Source organism: Dromiciops gliroides, chromosome 1, assembly GCF_019393635.1.
Source record: "Dromiciops gliroides isolate mDroGli1 chromosome 1, mDroGli1.pri, whole genome shotgun sequence".
In the NCBI taxonomy this organism is placed as follows: domain Eukaryota; kingdom Metazoa; phylum Chordata; class Mammalia; order Microbiotheria; family Microbiotheriidae; genus Dromiciops; species Dromiciops gliroides.
In genome coordinates this window covers 286121005-286142540 of record NC_057861.1, presented here as the reverse complement: position 1 = coordinate 286142540, position 21536 = coordinate 286121005, and the positions used below count along the sequence as shown (strand labels likewise).

The following is a 21536-nucleotide window of genomic DNA, read 5'->3' as shown; positions in this document are numbered from 1 at the left end:
CTGAATCCAGATTTGAACTCACATCCTCCTGAATCCAGGGCCCATGCTTTATCCACTGTGCCACCTAGCTGCTCCCTATGGGCATTCTTTTGATTTCCAATACTGAGTATCTTAAAGAAAGTACTTGGTAGACCTTTAAGGCCCCGTATAATCTAAGATGTGAACTACTATTGTTCCAAGGAATTCAAAGCATTTTATAAATGCTCATCTTCCTGAGAAAATAGAATTGTACCTAATTCTTCAGATGAGACACGGATCAATTAAAGAACTGGTCCCAAACAAGGGAAGTCAGGAACCTGGGAATCCACCTTGGAGGTAAGAACAATGAGTTAGTGAAATCAGAAGACAAATCTTCATGATCAAAATGAACCAGATAAGCTAGAATCTCAGTACTAAACAATCCTCTGTGTTGCTTACCAAAATAGCATTGAACCTATCTATATCCTTGGCAAATATGTAGTGTGATAAAATAATAGGATTTAGCAGATACTCAAAGGCCCACCTGGAGATTAATCTAAACTGATTGAATTAAGTGAGAGTGATTGACTACTGATTAGCATACTTCAAGTTAACTAGTTGTAAACACACCTGGCTAGCCCTTAAGAAGGTATTGTTCTCAGAAGCTAAGGACTTTAAACTCAACTTGAGACCACCTTCATGATGCTATCCAATCCAACTTGAAGGCATTGTGTAAGGACCACACCCATGTTCCAGACCTATAAAAAGCTTCCACACTCAGTTTGCTGGGGAGTTTGTGGTTGAAGCAGGCTCATGGCAGAGGACCGGAGGAAGAACCTGACCAGGCTGGAACTCTAGGCTAGATAGACCCTTTTCTAACTTTCTGAACTCCATGTGAATACTTTGGTATGCTTTAATAAATGCTTAAATGCCCAAAGACTGGTGCTAAAGCTCTAATTTAAGGCGACCACACATTTAGATTTAAACATCACAGTAGAACACACAACTAAGGACTTTAACTGGAATTTCCATAGGCCTCTCTTACTCATCACATCATTTTACTGTATCTCAGCCAAGAGAAATCACAAGCTTTCAGAGTAGAATGAACCTCAGAGGTCATGTAGTACCTAGGAGTCTAGATCCTTCTACATGTCCAAGAAGAGTCATCCAACCTCGAGGCAGCACATCCCTATTTTGTACAGCTCTAATTTTAGAGCCTCCTTTCAGCTTCCACCCATTGCTCCCCAAACTAAACCCAACACTCAAATGTGTTCTTACTAGGACAGAGTACATCAAAACTACATTTTTCCTTGTTCTGGGATACAATGACTATTTCATTCCGTCTAGGATTGCATTGATTTTTTTGTCTGCCATATTACAGTGTGACTCATTTCAAGTTTGCAACACACTAATACCCCCAGATCTTTTTTTTTTTTTTTGCACAATCTGTTCTATTAGCTACACCTCCCCAATCCTTGTACTTGGCAAAGGTGATATTCTAACCTGAAAATACAACTTAACATTTATGCCTATTCAATTCTATCTTATTAAATTTAGCCCAGAATTCTAAACTGTCAGATCTTTTTGGATCTTAGTCAGTCAGTAAACATTTATTAAGCTCCACCGGCTAAGTACCATGCACTGTGCCAAATACTGGGATAAAAACAAAGGTAAAAGGCAACCCCTACTCTCTAGGAGTTTGCAGTTTAATCGGAGTAGTCAATAGGTAAACAACTCTGTACAAACAAGAATAAATGGAGATAATCAACAGAAGGGAAGACATTATAATTAAGAAGGATGTGGAAAGTGGCATCTGGGTGGTGCAATGGATAAAGCACCGGCCCTGGATTCAGGAGGACCTGAGTTCAGATCCAGCCTCAGACACTTACCACTTGCTGGCTGTGTGACCCTGGGCAAGTCACTTAAGCCTCATTGCCTCACCCAAACACACTACACAAAGAATTTAAAATTAAAAAAAAAAACAAGAAGGATGTGGAAAGGCTTCCTGTAAAAGGCAGAATTTTTAGCTGGGACTTGAAGGAAGCCAAGGAAACCCGAAGTCCAAAGAAGAAAGAAAGAGAGAATTCCAAGGCAGAAAGGATAACTAGCAAATATGTCTTTAATCTTTCATCCAGCTATTAAGTATTTCTTCAAGCTTCAAGGTTATCTACAAATTTGGCATCATGCCATGCACCTCATCACTGCCATTATCTGTTATTAATAAAATACAGAGCAACACAGGACCAAAGTTGGATTCCTGTGGCACTCTACTAGAGACTATCCTTATCAACTTATTAATGATATTTTAGGACCTATTAATCGAATCAGTTTGACCACACCTAATGATATCATTCTTTAGAAAACATCTCTCCATCTCAATCCCAGGAAAGCAATCATAAATAGCATTTATAGTGGAGTTTTCAATTATCAAACTCTGCCAATCAGCCTAAACTCCCTGCTCCAGACTAGTTTGTTCTCCTAGAATTTAGGAGTTGGAAGGCACTTTAAGAGTTATATAGTCCAATACTTATCTGAAGCATTCATTTCTCTGGCACATGTTCACTGGTCTGTCAGTACAGTCTCTCCAAATGAGCCCAGTGTCCCCTGTCCAAAACCTGTGCCGTTGCAGTAGATGCAGCCAAGAAAAGAAGTAGAATAAAGAGAAAGTAGAGAAGTTACATGCCTGTTTCTGAGGGGAAAAAATAGCAGATCTGTTACTCTTACACAGGCTTCCTGCCTTTAGCTCATCACCTCCTCCCTCTCTCTTTATTTTGGGTTCCCTATTCTTTGAGGAGCTTCCTCCTACATATATTTTCTATTTATCAGACATTTAAATCCTTCTCAAATTGAAAACAACCTTCTCTCAGAGGAAAATCATAATCTGTCTTATATGAGGATATTGTACTTTGTGACATTGCTATCATCTCATTATTGGAAAAAACACAAGCTGAAAAAATGACTTGTTCGTAATAGCAGTTAGGAAACATGTATGATCCTGATCCTCGAGATAAAAAATAACATTACTGACAACATCAGTAGATTTATTTTCTAATAATGGGTCATGCATTTGTAATAAACCACCTAGGCTAGTTCCATTTGTAAAACAGACACATATATTTTATGGACTACTACCTAGGTTTAGGACTGTATGACCATGAGAAAGAGTGTTGTTAACTAACCTTCATGGGGATCCCAACCATGACCTTGCTATCTTTATTGAGAAGCGTAAATCACTGAGTAAATCAAAGGGAGGTAGAAAGCATTACACATACAATGGGCAATTTTTCCCTACTCCTAACCCCAATTATTTGGAAAAAACATTAGTCCTCTTGCTAGAAAAAATTGAGAATTTGAACACAACATGAGGAGTCTCTAATTTATCTAAATACTCATGTTTACATCCATTTGTATGAATAAAAATACCTAGCAAAAAAAATTATGACATGTAAATAAGGGCCTTGCCTATCAGGATTACACTGGGTCAGGGCCATCAGACCAAGTTTTCTATCTTCAAGAGTGTAGCAAGTGGTACCTATAGATGGGCATCTTTATCCCTCTTGACAAAAACCTTAAAGGTAAGAGACCTGCCTCAAACATATAGTAGCTCATAATTGCCTAGTCTAGATATCTCATGCATTAATTGATCTTAACTTTTTTGTTGTTATATTTTCAGCCTGTGCTTCCTCTTGGTACATGTATAGAGGTTTTAAAAGATGGATGATGAAATATACCTCCCCCCTCTTGAGTTAGTGGTAATGAGTTTGAGATGAATAAGAGATGAATTTTCAGACATGACCCAATGTGTTGATTAGTTTTATGAAATGTATCTCTCTTTTTTTAAATGAAGGAAAGTTACTACCTGGAGAGGGGGGAAAAGAGGTGGTAGATTAGTAGACAGTTATACATATACAAAAAAGAGTATCCATAACACATTTTTAATGAACAAAAGGAAATAAAAAAGTACAGAAGGAGATACAAACGGAGCGGTTTTATTACTACCTTAAGTTTATATATATATATGTGTGTGTGTGTGTACACATACATATATGTGCAAGTGTGTACATGTATATTTATATATGCAATATGTGTGTATATGTGTGCATATGTAGTTGTTTTTTAAATAAATTGTATATAAAAGTTTATAATTTATACAAGTCATTCTTTTTCTTTTACATTGAAATGTTTGCTTGTTAATAATTGTTAAATTCACAATAAAAAAGTTTAAAAATAAAAGAGAACAAGGAAGGGTACTTAACATTTATTTTTCTTTTTTCATTGTGTGTGAAATCAACAAGCATGAACATTTCGATATACAAAGAATCATTTTTAAAACATAATATATAAAGCTGTGAGCTTTTTATACAGTTTTTAAAGTGTTATATTAAATTTAACACTGGAGAAACAAAATTGTCAGAACTTTTTATTCCTTCTGAGTTTTTTTAATGTTTAATTTTTCATGTCTTATGTAAAAACTATTGGGAAACTGGAAAATAATACTTGTTGGTTAATTATTAATTCATCTAACCTTCTGCAAGAAGTTTTTCCAGATTCCCCTTAAATTGTTAGTGCTTTCCCTCTGAGATTACCTCCAATTTACCTTGCATATATCTTATATTTACAGAGGTTTTTGAATATTATCTCCCCCAATAGAACATGAGTGTCTTTAGGGCAGGGACTGTTTTTGTCTTTCTTTGTATCCCTAGCACTTAGTACAGTGTCTGACACATAGTAAGTGTTTAATAAATGCTTATTGACTGATACCAATCCATCCATTAATTCAACTATTAAGTATCTACTGTGTACCGTACAAGGTGCTTCAGTAGATACAAAGTTTAGACAAGACAAAGTCCTTGACCACATGTAGTGTGGTCAGTATAACAAAGAAATTAGACATACACAGGTAACTATAATATACAATATTAAATTAGTACCTTAAAGATGTGTAAAGTATTATATGAGATTACATACTAAGTCATGAAAGTACTAGCTAAAGATGCTTGCAGTAGGATTGACTACTCATGTTGGCTAAGGAATGTTCAGGGAATTCAGTCCCTGGGTTCTTCCAGCATTCCGTGCTGTGTCAGCTGCTCATCTACCTCTATGTCAAGCCAGTCCTATAGGCGATATCTTGCTTGTATCATTGGTTAGCAGCCTCTGTGTGGCTCATACAGAAACCAGCCAAAAAAGAGTTCAGCAAATGGAACAAATGAAAACTGGGCCATGGGACATCACGGATAAAGGCAAAACTCCAGCCTCCCACACCTGGTCTAGGAGATGGACAAGAAAAACAAGGTAAAAGGTGATCAATTTGAGTAACTGGGTCTAGAAAGAAACTTCACTAAGTTCCTGTCATGTCATGTGGAATTGGGGTTTAGTCTTTTCTTGGAGCTATACGAGCAATGGTTCCCACCTCCTAATTGCTATGTGTTGTTTCAAGTACAAGAAACACTGTGTTCTTTTTTATAATAATTGATGGTTTTATCATTCGGGAAATGTAAAATTTCACCAGTTGCTGAACCAATTGTTCAATTAAGTTGTCTCTGTATTTCCCAGGCTTGTTGGCTCAGCAGTGACACAAGTGGCTTCCCCCTCCTTGCTCTCACAGTAGGGACTTATCTTTGCTTCATTATGTAGCCTGACTTGTCCCAGCACCAAGAGTCAATGTTATGGTGAAAGGAAGGACAAGATTTCCAGGGCATTTATTCCTGCTGAATCATAGCACCAATATATAATGGGGTCCAGAATGTTAATTAGGATTTTAATGGGTCGGCACTTATTGGGAAAACTGGGTACAAAGATTTTAGTTCATTGCGAGGAAGAAATAATGTTCCTGAAGATACACTTTATAAATGCAATGCAAGGTGTGGTGATAGCCATCAGTTGCATACCCAAGGGCCTAGAGGTTACCTACTGGGCTGAAAGAGATCATACACCCCAAAATCTCAGATTTGGAAGGGACTTCAGAAGGAATCTAGTCCAACCTCTACAGAAACAAAGAATCCCCTCTTTCACATACAGAGCAAAATTCTTTGCCACCACAAAGAGAGCTGCTATAAATATTTTTGTAGATGTGGGTCTTTTCCCCCTTTTTTATGATCTCTTTAGGATATAGACCTAGTCAATATAGATATAGTATTGCTGGGTCAAAGGGTATGCACAGTCCCATAGCCCTTTGGGTATAGCTGCAAATTGCTCTCCAGAATGGCTGGATTAGTTCACAACTTCAACAACAATGCATTAGTGTTCCCAGTTTTTCCACAGCTTCTCCAACATTTATTATTTTCCCTTTTTGTCATATTAGCCAATATGAGTGTGAGCTGGTACCTCAGAGTTGTTTTAATTTGTATTTCTCTTATGAATAGTGATTTAAAAACATTTTTTCATATGGCAATAAATTATTTTGATTTCTTCATTTGAAAACTTTCTGTTCATAGTCTTTGACCATTTCTTAATTGGGAAATGATATATTCTTATAAATTTAATTTCGTTCCCTATATATTTAATCAGAAACAGTGGCTATAAAAATTATTTCCCAGCTTTCTGCTTTCTTTATAATCTTGGCTGTATTACTTCTGTTTGTACAAAGACTTTTTTTTTTTTTAAGTGAGGCAATTGGGGTTAAGTGACTTGCCCAGGGTCACACAGCTAGTAAGTGTTAAGTGTCTGAGGCCAGATTTGAATTCAGGTACTCCTGACTCCAGGGCTGGTGCTCTGTCCACTGCGCCACCTAGCTGCCCCTATACAAAGACTTTTTAAATTTAATGTAATGAAAATGAGCAGTTTTGCATTTCATAATATTCTCTGTCTCTTGTTTGGTCATAAAGTCTTCTCCTCTCCATAGATCTGAGAGGTAAACTATTCCTTCCTCTTCTAATTTGCCTATGGTATCACCATTTATGTCTAAATCATGTAGCCATTTTGAAACTTATTTTTGGTATACAGTGTAAGATGTTGGTCTATGCCTAGTTTCTGCCATACTATATTCCAGTTTTCCCAGCAGTTTTTGTCAAACTGTGAGTTCTTATCCCTGACAGCTGGAGTCTTTGGGTTTATCAAACAGGAGATTAGGATTGTCATTTATTATTGCAAACATCCCTATTCTGTTAAACACCACCATTTCTTCTACTCTCTGGGATATACAATCTCGGTATATTCTTTGACCCCTCACTTTCACTCAATCCACCTATCTTTACAGCTTTTCTCACATGCATTCCCTTATCTCTGCTCACACAGAATCGCCTACATCACCTCTTGCCTAAACTATTGTAGCAGCCTCCTGGCTGGTATCCCTGCCTCAAGTTTCTCTCCCCACTCCATGTCATCCTGACACAACTGTCAAAGTGAATTTCCTAAAAAGCAGAGCTAACCAGGTCACTGTGTTGATAAACTGCAGTAGCATATACCCTATTTGGAACTTCTGTCTGGCATTTAAAACTATTACCCATTAGAATATGAGCTGTTTGAAGGCAGGAACAACATTTTTTAACCTTTCTTTGTATCTTCAGAGCTTACTATAGTGCCTGGCTAACAGTAAGTGCTTAATATGCTTGTTGATCGATTGACAACCTGACGCCTTTCTACTTCTCTGGTCTCCACAGTCTCTATGGTCTAACCACACTGGACTGCTTGTTAGTCCTCATCCACAAGGCTCTATCTCCCATATCTGTACATTTGCACTGGCTGTCCTCTGTGTCTAAAATACTCTACCTCCACATCTTGGAATCCTTCATGCACCATTTCTGCAGAAGGCCCTCTCTAGTTCCCTTCCTCCCACCTCCATTTGCTCATGCTTTCGCTTCCAAGGCTACCTAGTATCAGCTTTTACATACCTCTCTAGGTATTTATTGTTTTTCTCCACTTAAAAACCTTAAAAATAAACACAGCTTTCCTTTGGTTTTTGTGTCTGCAGTGCTTTACATAATTTCATGTAGCAGGTACCTGATTGATTCAATAACTCACATTTATATGGCACTTGAAAAGAGAGCATTACATAATGGATAGAGGACCAGCCTGTGTTCAAGTACTGCCTCTCATGAATTTTGTCTATGCAGCCTTGGTCAAGCCATTTAATCTCTCTGTTCCCCTAGGAGATTCTAATAGGGTGAGTTATTAAAAAATTGCTGGCCTGCATTGGTGTTGGAGGGAGATTCCACACCAAGAATATTACATATTAACAAAGTCACAGATTCAAACACTGCCCCCCCAATTATATATAGCAATCTAAGTTTTATAAAGTACTTTGTATACATTATCTCATTTGGTCTTTACATTACAGATATTTATTTCCCCTTTTTTAAAGACAAGGAAAAAGGTCCAGAGAAGCTTAGTGATTTGTCCAAGGACCCATGACTGGTAAGTATTCAAGGCAATATTCAATCCCAAAATCTCCTGACCCCAAGGCCAGCACTAGGCCATGCTCCTTCACTGGGTCACAATTCTTCCTAGGGCTCCAGCTGAATTACCTCAGGGAGCATGTTCCTTCCCAAGACTCATTGACTCAGCCATATGACAGCTCTGTTTCATCCAGGAAACTCTCCAATTTGAGAATTAAAAATGTAACTTTTAATATACACTTCTGTATGCACTCAAATATAAAGAAAGTATGTTTTTGCCTCCTTCTTTAAAAGATTGTATAAGGAGTTTCTAAGGGGATTATGTCTGCCCAGAAGAGATTTTAATGAATTGTTTAAATTGTGAAAAGATTTAGCAGTCATTGATTGATGGATAGGGTTTCACAGGGGAGCACTTATCTTAACCTCAGAGTAAATGTCAATTTATCTCAGTCTGAAATGAATTTGAAGTGGTCAATGTCTATAAGGGATGCCGCTAAATCACAGCATAATGTGGAGATCTAATTCAGTCAGGACAATCAAGCAATAAAGCATATTACCTTGTGAGAAGTCACGTCCCTGGTGAGTGCACATTATGAAAACTATTAGGTAACAATCAATTTTATGTGAGCTAATGCTACTAATTCTACCAGCAAAAGCCAGAGAAGGGATCTGGCTTGAGAGTTCATCTAAGAAAGCTTAGCCACTTTCTAAAAACAGCAGATAAGATGTCAGGAAACCACAAAAAGGTGATTTTTTAATATAAGAATAAAAAATAAGCTTGGAATACTCCTGGATAATTTTTGATGTAAATACTTCAATGTTATAAAACATGATGTGTTTTTAAGGAACTTAAAATTACAACTTTGACTCTTGGTGGGCAATGATTTAGGGCCAAAATTGAATAAAAGAGGCAAAATTTTAACTGGGATGGGGTAACAGAGGGTTTCTTTCTAGAGGCCAGATTTAGAGGGTGCTAAAGCACTTATAGTCCTTCAGCATATAAAAACAACAGAGATCAGTTAGTTAGTGAGAAGATTTAGTTGAAGTAGTAAGTTCTCAGATGACCTACTTCCTCTTCTCCAACTCAGTGGGCGCACTCCATGTGAACTCTTTCCTGACCCCAGGCTTATAATCACCTCATCATTTTCATTAGCTGTCCCTCCTGCCTGGAATTCTCTCCCTATTCATCTCTGTCTCCTGGCGTCCTCAACTTCCTTCAGGCCTCAGCTAAAGTCCCACCTTCTTCAAGAAGCCCTTCCCAATCCTCCTTAACCTTAGTGCCTTCCTTCTGAGGCAGCTAGTTGATCAGTAAATAGAATGCTGGGCCCAGAGTCAGGAATCCCTGACTTCAAATATAGCCTCAGATGTTTTACCACCTGTGTGACCTTGGAAAAGTCACTTGGCCTCTACTTCAGTTTCCTCTACTGTAGTATTTCTCAGGGTTGTTTGTGGGGAACAAATGAGACAATTTTTGTAAAACACCTAACACAATGCCTGGAACATAGTAGGTATTATAGAAATGGTTGTTTTTCTTCCTTTTGAGATCTTCCCCCATTTATCCTGAATCTATAGTATTTGTTGTATGTTAGTTGTTTACATGTTGTCTTTTCCAATGGAATGTGAACCTCTTGGGAGAAAAGCCTATTTTTTTGCCTTTTTGGGTATCCCCAACACTTTAACATAGTGCTAACACAGGGGTTTGATAAATGTTTGTTGATCAAAGTGAAGTACAGAGGAGGGAAAGCTAGGTGGTGCAGTGATAAAGCCCTGGCCCTGGATTCAGGAGGACCTGAGTTCAAATTCAACTTCAGATAACTTGACACTAGCCCTGTGACCCTGGGCAAATCACTTAACCCTCACTGCCCCACCAAAAAAAAAAAAGTGAAGTACAGAAATTGACAACATAAATTCCAAATCTAGGCAAATGAGAATAAGGTAGGTGCTACTGGGAAGGAGACGATTAGGTAATTAAAATCATATTAGCAAACTGCAGCAACAATCTCTTCTTGTCAAATGGTCCTTTGTTAAAAGGATAATTACTAGTCATGATAACTGCCCTGACAAGAAGGACTCACTTGACTTTATTTTACCTCTCCTGCCTGAATGGTAGATAATGGCACATCTTACAACTATGGGAATGAATCCCTGCAATACTTAATCCTTCCCACTGGGTGACTCTTGGAGGTAAGGTAGATCACAGGGAAATAAATCATTACTATTCAAGTTTAAAGGACCTAAAGATTTCTGATTCTCTCCCATGGAGAGAGAGGACCTGGAAATAGAAGTGCTGTCCTGGATTCTAATTGACTATAACATTTTAAAAGGTGACATGTGACCTGGACCATGTTTAGGCAAGCTGACTGATGAAACATAATGGATAGAAATTCTGTAAAGTGAAAAAAAAAAAAAGAAATTCTGCAAAGTGGTCAACGTTGTAGACATGTTCCAAGGAAGGTACTTTAACAACCAACAGTGCCTGGTATCTCAGGGACTTCTATCAACAGCTCACAACCTGATTTTCATAATCTATCTGTAGCCACAGCTCAGGCCACCCCTCATCCCCATTACAATTCACCAATAAAAGCAGATTCCTCATTGTTGTCCCAAACAAGTGCAGGCATATTTTCCCAGGTCCAACCTTACTCAAAGATCACTTCTCACCCTAACAAGAAGTACATATATAAGGACCTAAGTCAGAAAGGATTCATTTGAGAATGACTTCTGAAATGATCTGATTAGTGATGCTCTAAACTAACTGGAGCATGTGTGCCCCTAGGGAGCAGAAGGGGTAAGGATAGTGAAATTTGTCAAAGGAGTACTAGAAATATTTATTAAACAATTATATTATACTATTATTCTGGAATATTAAAAAATTATAGAAACCCAAAATGATTAACAATCAATGAAGCCAGAAGTTTTGCTGTGCCCTTAAAGGAAAAAATAATAATCTATTTTATTAAGTGGGTATATTCATGATAAACTCTAGGAATATATTCCCTTTCATATTGAATATGATGATAAAGGAAGGTTTACTGAAAAACTGAAGCAATCCCTGAATAAAAATTAGGAGTCCCTAACCTATACTCATTCTAAATGACAACCTAGATTCTCCATCTTTTGTCTTCCTGTCATCTAAAAAGTAGCTGGCCTTTCCACCTTTGGATGGTTCTCTGGCTCTTCCCTGGTTATTGTAACTACAGATTCCTTAGCTTTTTACTCTTTCTTTGCTGAGGACCTATCAATACTATTTGTTCTTCCTGCCCTTATTGCCTGGCTTCCCAATTTCTGATCACAGGCAATCATGGGTTCTATAACCAACATCTTGCTATCTCAATGCTTGAGTTCTCTCTACCTTTCCTCTCCTTGGCCTTGCCTGATGGTCTGAGTCTCACATCCACCATGTTTCACAGTGATAATGGTTCTATGAAAGATCAGGGAAAAAAATAACTAAATAGGAGATTTTAAGATCTGTATTGATTCCTAATAATAGCTATGCAAATGACAGCAAATAGAAATATATCTGTTATGTTGATAGAGCAGATTGAATTCTTTTTGATATTTTCCTATCTTATATGTGACACGGCTCCACTAATATCCTTCTTTACTGTCTCATCAAGGTATGGAGACAACCCTATGTCCTCAAAGCCTCTGCCAGCAGATCATAAGTTCTGGTAAATCCAATTAAGCTTTTTAAAAAATAGTTTCAAATAATGGTCTGTGAACAGTCTGTATGTCTGCTGCCTGAGGACTAGTCTAACTCAGCTCAGAAGTCTGACCACCAGACGATGCATTCTTTTCAGTCATAGAACTTCATGAAAACCATCTCACTGAGTCATATAGTGGTAATGATTCTGTCAGTGGGGGGAATGCCCCTTGAAAAGGCAGTCACAGATTCACCATTTGTTGATGTACATCTGTAATAATGTCTGCTGTTTGATATTGTTGCCTCCTGCCACCCCGCCCTTCCAGAAGTATATCTGCTTCAATGTCTCTTAGACCACATTGGGGCCCATCCCACTATCACAGAAGTACATTTGGTACAAAGCCCACTGTACCATACCATGGCACACTGTCATTCCAAAATCACAGAAATCTCTCCAATGCAATATGTACTATACCATTCTGTGACCCAATGCCACCCCCCCTCATTCGAGAAGTATATCTGATGCAATATCGACCATACCATACTCTGGCTTAGAACAAAGCTTTTTAAACTGTGGGTCTCGACCCTATATGGGGTAAATGAATGTGGAGGTCATGAAAAATTTAGCAACAAGAAAAGATTATGTATACCTATTTTATATACCTACATACCCGAGGTCACATAAAAATTTCTCAGGCAAAAAGGGGTCACAAGTGGAAAAAATTTAAGAAGCCCTGGCTTACAGCAATCTTAACATTCCAGAATCATAGGGTTAACAGTATTTCTCAAAAGTCAAACCCAAAACTGTCAGTAACAAAATATTTCAAGTATTGTTGCTGTTAATCCGGGTCTGAATTCTTTGTGACTCCGTTTAGGGTTTTCCTTTTTCCTAGCAAAGATACTGGAGTAGTTTGCCATTTCCTTCTCCAGCTCATTTTACAGAGGAGGAAAGTGAGGCAAACATGATTATGTGACTTGCTCGGTTTCACAGAACTAGTGTCTGAGACCAGATTTGAACTCAGGAAAAAACAAATCTTTCTGGATCCAAGCCCAGCACTCTATCCACTGCACCACCTAGCTGCCCACAAGAAAACATAGCACTAGTCACCTTACAAAGGATAGTGCTGGGGAAAAAAAAAAAAAAAACATAGTCAGTCTCTGACTAGTAACACAGGTTTTTTTTTCTTTTTAAACCCAATTTCTTTTCACATACTGACAATTTGCCAGTTATCAAGCTACAGAGTAGGTCAGTTTGCATTTGTCACAACAAATCTTCTCTGAAAACGCAGTTTACTTGAAGGCAAAGGGGAGAGATGAAATGGAGGGAGGGATAACAGTTATGCCTTTTTTCACCAGATATCAAGGTTTTCAAATGCTGCTCATTAGTGTTTATAGGTCAGCTAGGTGGCACAATGGATAGGGTACTGAGCCTAAAATCAGGAAGACTCCTCTTGAGTTCAAATCTTACTCTCAGATCCTTACTAGCTGTACAATCCTGGGAAAATCATTTCACCCTGTTTGCCTCAGTTTCCTCATCTATAAAATAAACTGGAGAAGGAAATGACAAACCACTCCAGTATTTTTGCCAAGAAAACCCCAAATGTGTCATGCAGGTGGACACCCTGAAAATGACTGAACGACAAAAAGCTGCATGTACCTGAGAAATGACCAAACAGGACTCTCATAAGCAAGTTTCTTGAGGGACTTGCCTCCTCTGCTGTGTATTCCTTTTCCTGAGCTTAGGTGATTGAGCCAGCATTCTGAAATGAGTGTTTCTAGCCTTGGCAGCTACATTATGAGTTCAAGAGGTTGAGGGGAGTCAATGTTAGATGCCCAGGAGGAGGTGTTTCCCAAAACTACACTGCTTTTCAAAGGAGGGGGAAAAAAAACTACCAAAAGGAAACCAGCTGAAAAAAAGCTAAGAAACCCTAAAACGTGCCCCAGCTTTCCAGAAAGCCCAGACTTAGGAGTTTTGCAGACAGCACATGTGATAGCAGAAAATTAAATATTGTCTCAGGAGTCCCCCCCCAAAAAAAAATATTTCTTTCCTTTGAGAGAGCATAATAGGAATGATGGATTATTGTTTCAGGTTTAACCATCCGTTAATGTGCATTTTGGAGTCTTTTGTGTCTTAAGCATTTCTTTTTGTTATAGAGAAAATAATTGCATATGCTTGATATTATCTTATACATGGACTGTTTTCTAGAAATTATCCTGTGACTCCCTTTTAAGGGAGATTCCTGAAAAAAGCCACACCGCAGCTTTGTTTAAGAGATTTTTCCCGAGCTCCAGGAGGAGGGTAAAACCAGCCAGAAAGTGTAAGAAAAAAACCTCGATTTCCCTCTTTTAAACCTGGGTTCCCTTACACTTAGAACCCAGTATGTGACAGGGAACTACCTGAGCTTAGAGAACATCAGGGGAAAAATGTTTTCATTTCATAGGAAATTATGAGGAGCAAGGCTTTTAAATGACTTCACATGAGAGCTCACACTTACATGATGGTTTACAGTTTACATGGTATTTTTAATGTATTTTTTCAAACAATAAATATTATTTAGACAATTTCTCTCAAGTAGGGAGAGAGGGGACTGTGAAACTAGGGGACTCGTATTTCCCATCTTTCCCAGCCCTGGGTTCTTTAAAGGTCTCTTTCCCACCCCTTTCCTCCTCCCCTACTCCATCTCCCACCCCTCCCGCCCCCCCTACCCCTTTTATTCCCTCTCCAACTCCCGCAGACCTCCCGCAGACCTCCCCCCCCCCCTCCGGGCCGTTCCACTCACTGTCCTATCCCCCTCCCTCCCCTCTCCCTCTCCCTCTCCCTCCCCCTACCCCCACGGAGCTGGGATCAAGTTGAGGCAGGGAAGAGCTGGGGCAGGGCTATGTTTCCGGTTCCGGTTCCGGGGTCAGCACGCACGGGGTCTCCAACAGGCCTGTGCCTGAGGCGCCGGCTTCGAAGGATCTTCGGGGCAGATTCCGACCAGCCTGCGCCCGGTCCAGCATGGCCCCCAAGCCCGGCAGCCAAGCGGATCCCAAGGCGGCTAAGCGCTCCCCGGTCTCCAGGCGCCGCTTCTCCAAGGCCGAGGACTGGTTCGATTGTCCTGCATTAGGCCCGGGTTGGAAGAGGCGGGAGAACTTCCGAAAAAAGGGAGCCACCTGCGGCCTCTCGGATACCTATTATCTGAGCCCCTCAGGCGAGTGCATTAGGAGCAAAGTGAAGCTGGCCCGTTACCTGGGCCCGGGCTGGGACCTCAGCGGTTTTCATTTCAAGCTCGGGATTCTGCAACCCTCGCCTGCTCGGGCGGCGCCGCCTCAGAATGAGACAAAGAGGCCGCGACGAGGACTGGGAAGGCCCAGAAAGGAGCCGGCGCATTCTCCCCCGGAGCAGCCGGATCCCGAGAGGACCGTAGCAGAGCTGCTCACGGCGGATGCCGGCAAGACCCCCGAGCCCGGAGGCCCCGCCGACACTCCTGGCTCGGACCCCCGCCGAGGGTCCCTGCGCGGACCCCACCAAGGCTCCCCGCAGTGGACGTCGCCGAGCCTCCCCAGAGTGACGGCAGCGGGCCTCCGCGGCGGCGGTGGCGGCAGCGGTGGCTTCAGACCCTAAGCAGCGAAGTCCAGAGCAGTGCCGCCCCCGGGGAGCCGGGGGACCCTGGGAAAGCCGCGTCCTGCGCGGGGACGGATGCTTGCTCCGGCATCCCAGGGACCACCCCCACGGTCAGTGCCGCGGCCACGGCCATTGCTACGTCCACGGCCGTCCCCGCTGTGACCCCCGCTGCTCCGGCAGCACCAGCCGCCGCCGCTGCCGCTGCAGCCCCCGCCCCCGCTGCCGCCGCCGCCGCAGCAGCAGCAGCCGCCGCCGCCCCCACCAGCCCCGGGTCCGCAGCCGCAGTGGCGGCTGCCTCGACGCCGGGCACTTCAGAGGCGGGGGCTCGGAGCGCAGGCGCGGGCACGGGTTCGAGCACGGGCTGCGGCCTTTGTGCAGGCTGCCAGGCCCAGGAAGATTGTGGGGCCTGCTGGATCTGCGTGCGCGAGGGGAAGCCGGGCCTCGTCCGGCGCTGGCGCTGCCTGGGGCGCCGCTGCCTTCAGAAGCGCTTAAAGAAGCGGCCCAAGAGCTCGGGGGCCAGGAAGCCCCCCGGCCGGCGCCGGCGAGCCCCTGCACCGCCTCCCCCAGAGGGGCGGGAGAGCCCAGTGGTCACCGCAGACCACCACCAACGGCGACCGCGCCACAACCGCAAGTGCGGGGTTTGCACCGCCTGCAGACGCCCTCTGGATTGTGGCGAGTGTGACTTTTGCCTAGACAAGCCCAAGTTTGGTGGCTCCAACCAGAAAAGGCAAAAGTGTCGCTGGAGGCAATGTTTATCTTTTGCAGTTAAACGATTGTTGCCGGCCATAAGAGAGAGTCCCTCTGCAGAGAGGCCGGTGCCTGCCCAGCGCCAGTTGCCGCAGCGCCTCAGGAAGGGGACTTTTGGTAGCCGTCCCTACCGTCCAAGCTGGCCCAAATATAGGGGCCGCCAGGGCCAGAGGCTGTTAACTGAGGCCCAGAGCCGGAGGCTTAAGCAAAAGCAGCAATTTGTGGTGAAGGAGGAGCCGGATACTGACTGTATGGAGCCGCAGGAGGCTAACTTGGACCCACAAGCGGGTGAGAGCATCCCAGTGCTGCACTCGAACCCAAAGAGGAAAACTCTCCGGTTCCTTCTCCTCACCCCAATCCCCCAAAGGAGCGTGAGTCTCCAGAACCTGAGGTATTCAATCCGTGTCCGGAAGTGAAGGAGGAGGAAAAGGACTTTGAGTCCCAGGCTCCTGAAGCCACCTTATCACCCCCTGTTAGCTCCCTTGCTGACCTTTCCGGCAAGGAAGCTATTGAGGACCAGCCACAGCCGACTGTGAAAGAAGAGGAAGGCCTGGGAGAAGATGCAGTTGCAAGCACCCCTGTGATCATGGAGATCTATAGTTTGGGCAAGGCCACCCCAACAGAAGAAGGAATCTTGGAACCTTGGACAGTGTCTTACAGGAATTTCTGGCGGAACTGAATGAACTGCCCCTTCCTGCCCACTGGGAAGTGCTGCCCACTAGGGGGCCAGACCTGTGCCTCATCCAGCGATCCGCCTTGTCCCACTATGGCTTGCTGCAGTCATCCATATCCAACCTGGCCTGTACTTCCGTGTGGTGGTACGGGATGTCCCAGTGCCAACCTACCCATGAGCTCTATTCTGCCCATCCATTACGACTCACCCACTGTAGATGAGGTGATAGAACTCATCTGCAACCTAGAAGCCTACCGTCTGTGCCCTGGTTGGCCTGCCAGCTGGCATCAGGGCCCGCGTTCTCCAGGCTGTGATGTCTTGGTCTACCAAGGCCGCTGCCAATACTGCTGCCTAAAGCCTTGTTCTTTTGGAAGAAGCAGTAACCGAGCACCCCTTTGCCCTGCATTTTCCTTGGGTCCCCATGCACAGAGTTGACCCAAGGGCCCCTATACCCTACCTCTTTCCCTGTGTTGTGTACGAGAGTCTGTCAATCTGCACTGGAAAGGCTGAGGTGAGGGCAAACATTCCCTCTTCCAGCCTCCCCCTACGAGCCAGCATTCATCCATCTTCCTACCTCACCCCTCTCACACTAAGGACTGCTCTGAGGGTCCCCAATTGATTCTCCTTTGCCTCCTCCATTATCCTGGCACAGGAATAGGGAAACCCATCCACCCTCATCCCCCCATTCCCCACCCCCAACATTCACACACCATATTCCTTCCTCTCTCCAACTCCTTCTCAGGGACATGGGCTGGTTCCACAGAGGGAAGTGAAGGATAGAGGGCAGTTCTAATCAGGATTTGCTGAGGGTCATTTAGTCTTGGCCCTGGCTTTAGAAATTTGATTTTAGATTCCTAGAGAGACTGTTCCTGCACTTGGTGGGCAGAAGCAAGCATTAATGACTGAAGTTGCTAGAGCAGATGGAGAGGGTCCTTACAAGGGAAAAGGGATGCCCTCTTCCACTCATTCCCCTGGTGTACCTTCACCCTGTCCCTATCCATGTACCCGAAGAGGCTGTTTTGGAGATAAGCAAAATGAATCATTTGTTTTTGTTTTGTTTTTAATGTATCAGTGAACCTGTGTAGCTAATTCTTCCCTTAACTGGACTTTGCTGTCTACCTTTATGTTTCTTTTTTTTTAAATCCTCCCCCTCCCCCCACCCCTGCGCTTCCCCCTCCCCCTGCATAGAGATATCAAAAATATTTCACCAAACCATTTCCTAGTTTTAAAAGACGTAAAAGGCTGGAAATCAGAAAATACATTATAACACAGGTCCCATATCACTCTAGAACCCCTTACTAACTCAAGCCAGGGTGTTTTATGTAGTAATAGTTATACAAATGTATCTCAAACCCCCTTCCAGTGTATGGTTTACTAGCAGACCAGGGACCATAATTCAAAATACAGAATAGAAGGTATATAACAGAAATTCCCCAATCACAAAGAGGTATAATTTGCTATGTGTTCCAGTTCTATTAGTGGGAAAGGGAGCAATTCCTGGATAATTCATGCTCGTAAGGGATACCCCTCATACTTCCTCCCTGCTATAGCTATGGTTCACTGTTGCTTTATTCCACCTTCACAGTGTAATATTGATCCTCTGACCAGTTGCTGCTGCCATCTGCTGCTGATACTGTTTATTCCTCAAAGGGGAGGTTAGCATTCTTTTGTGAAACTGCCCAGCCAACATTCCTGGGGCTAATCAACATATTTTCAGCTCTTTTGTTAGGCGGCATCCATGCCCAACTGGCACACCAAAGAGATTCTCAGGTCTGTCAGGACTTACTGCTCAACCACATTCTCCATTCAACTGGAAGTTCCCCACTTGCCTTCAACTCCTGTCATGTTCTTGACAGGTAAGTCCTAGCCCATGCAGATTACGTTGAAGCTTTACTAAGCTGCAAGGAGACCTTTAATTACACTGGAAGGAGGTAGGGTAGACCTAGTAATCTTTTCATTGTATTTCTGCCATTATATCCAGCCCTCTCTTCCCCTTATATATGTGTTTTCTCAAACCTGGAAATAATAGACAGTGGGAAATACTCTGGGACCAAATGGATTCTTCCCAGAATTTTACATTGTAAATACTTCTCATTGAATGTCATGTTAAACATGCTCAATAATTTTCAACCAGAATCTCAAACTATTCATCAGATGTAAAATTTGACCTGCTTTTAAAAAATGGGTTAAAGACATCCATAGTTCTCCTCAGACAGCTCTCTTTAATTAACATTAACACAAAAATCTGAGCTAACTCGTGCCAAAAGAATATGGTCTGCAGAGACCTAACTGGGTTTGCTACAAGGAAGTTCTAAATGATTAATTTGATACAATTTTGGATTCCTTCACCTCCCTTCAAGTAAGTGGACTATTTACCTGGTACCTAAGGGAGCTGATTATTAAGTGTTGATTGCCTTTTCTAACAAATCAAAAAGCTACAATGGAATTATTTAGCATAAATGAAGTTTTTAGATAATGTTAGATGGAAAACTAAATTAAATCAGGAAGCAAGGATTCTAGCCTTGTTACTTACATTGACTTGTTATGTTGATTCAAGTCACTTTCTCACCTTTAAGGTGGGATGATATAATGAAATGCAAAAGAAGTTTTGGTGATTAATGATGAAATTGAATAGATTCCTTCAAAAGACTTTGGTATACCCTACACATTCTATCATATTCAGTCAAATATAACATCAGTGGAATATTATAGAATCATCAGCAATGTCATGCTCAGTTTGAAGAACAGTATATCAGCTGTCTAAGCAAATATTTTTACCAAGTTGGGCAGTGTATATATGCTATTTTTCTTTCAGGCAATCAGAATATTGATAATGACCAGAGTAGAAATAATAGGAATTTTCCTTATACAGAACGCAACTTTTGGTCTTGCTGAGGCCAATTAAAAGATGTGCCTGCTTAAAAACATCTTCCCTAGGACCTGTGAGGGTATCTGAAATATTCACCAAGAGAGTTATCATTATGTCTCCAAAAGTACAAATGTATTATTTGAAAAGGAATAGGTAATACATTAACATTGGCAACTGCAATGATACCTGTAAACTTTTCAGAACTAGCTTTACAAAACTACTTTAAACAGAAGGCAACTGAACATGGAGAATGAAAAACAGAAAAGGTCAATTTTGACATGAGGTCTGTACAAGGGAAAAGGATGTCAAATAGCTGGACCTCTATGGCCAGCCACAGAGTTGTATAAGAACCACGTGTACCTCTCAGAATAGAGTAAGAACCACCAACAGGGAAGACAGGCTAGTCAAAGCAAAATTTTTCCTGTTTAGTTTCGCACTGTTAATCACTGAGTCTGTTCTTGGTAGGGTTGATTAGTAATTGCTTGGGAATAAATGAGGACAAGGTCAGCATTTCATTCTCTTGCATGGACCAAGTTGCAAAGCTGAAACTAGAGCTAGGCAAAAGGGGTTGTGCCCCATGGTGCTGAAATTGTATCTGTTTGGGACAGGGGAGAGGGAAGAAGAGGACACTACAAATTCCTGGCAGATTAGTCCAAAATAAGGAGCAGGCTGGGACAGGACCTGTTGGAGAGACTCTACTAACTCTATACCCATGCAATCATGGGCAAAGAGACAACTTTGGGCAGCCCAGAGTTGAGTGTAGGGTGGAGGCATAAAACTCTCCTCCTCTCCCCCAACTGAAGGGAACCTTTCAGAGATCTCTCATGTTCTGCTCAAGAAAAAGGGACGTGATCGTCCAATGTGTGGACAGGTGGAATGAAAGTATAGGTCATGGGAATTGGAAGAGACTGGGAAACTGGGAGGACCAAATGTTTGAAGGGATATCAATGGTCACACATTATCTGTTGCCCTCTTGTGTATGATCTCTATGCTGTACATTATCCTTATTGATGTACATTTATGCAATGTGTTTCCTAGGTTGATGGAACAAATGTATTGAGATTATCTCCAATTTATTCTGTGTATATCCTATTTGTATTATAGTTGTGGTGTTTTTCATGTTGTTGCTCCATCAGACTGAGCTCCTTGAAAGCAGGCACTTGTTTTTTGCCTTTCTTTGTATCCCCAGTGTGTTAGAACAGTGTAGTGTGCTCAATAAATACTTCTTGAACTTGACTTGACTTGTCTTACTGTGCTATTTTGTTTTGGACTAAGTATGTCCTTTGTTGAATTAAAGGAAAAAGTAAACACATTGGTAGGCACTCAAGAGCTATAGTTTTGAGTCTTGGTGGATTCATAGAATATCTTGAACTCACGGTAGCTATTTTTGGGGTCCATATGTGAGATAGGCATACCCCAAGTATTACAAGTAAATACAAAATAATTTAAGGAGAAAGAGAGCAATAACAACTAGTAGATCAGGAAAAGCATGCTATAGGAAGTAGTGCCTGAGATGAGCCCTGAAGGAAGCTAAGAATTCCTGAGGGGGAGGAGGTGAAGTTAAAATATATACCAGGTATGTGGGGCAATCTGTGCAAAAGTAGAGCGGTAGGAGAAGGAATGCCAGCTTCAAGGAATAGCAAATAGGCCAATTTGTCAGGAATTAGGGTGAATAAGAGGAGGAATGTAAAATAAGTCTTCAAAGGGTG

The 21536-nt window shown here is 42.0% G+C and overlaps 1 protein-coding gene across 1 annotated transcript; it reads left to right on the top strand.

Moving 5' to 3' along the window:
• The first annotated feature begins 14779 nt into the window (after positions 1-14779).
• LOC122748487 (methyl-CpG-binding domain protein 1-like) lies at positions 14780-17304 on the top strand. The gene is made up of 2 exons (XM_043994111.1): positions 14780-15524; positions 15635-17304. The coding sequence occupies exons 1-2, from the start codon at positions 14933-14935 to the stop codon at positions 16699-16701; spliced, it is 1659 nt and encodes a 552-aa protein (XP_043850046.1). The 5' UTR covers positions 14780-14932; the 3' UTR covers positions 16702-17304.
• The last annotated feature ends 4232 nt before the right edge of the window (positions 17305-21536 follow it).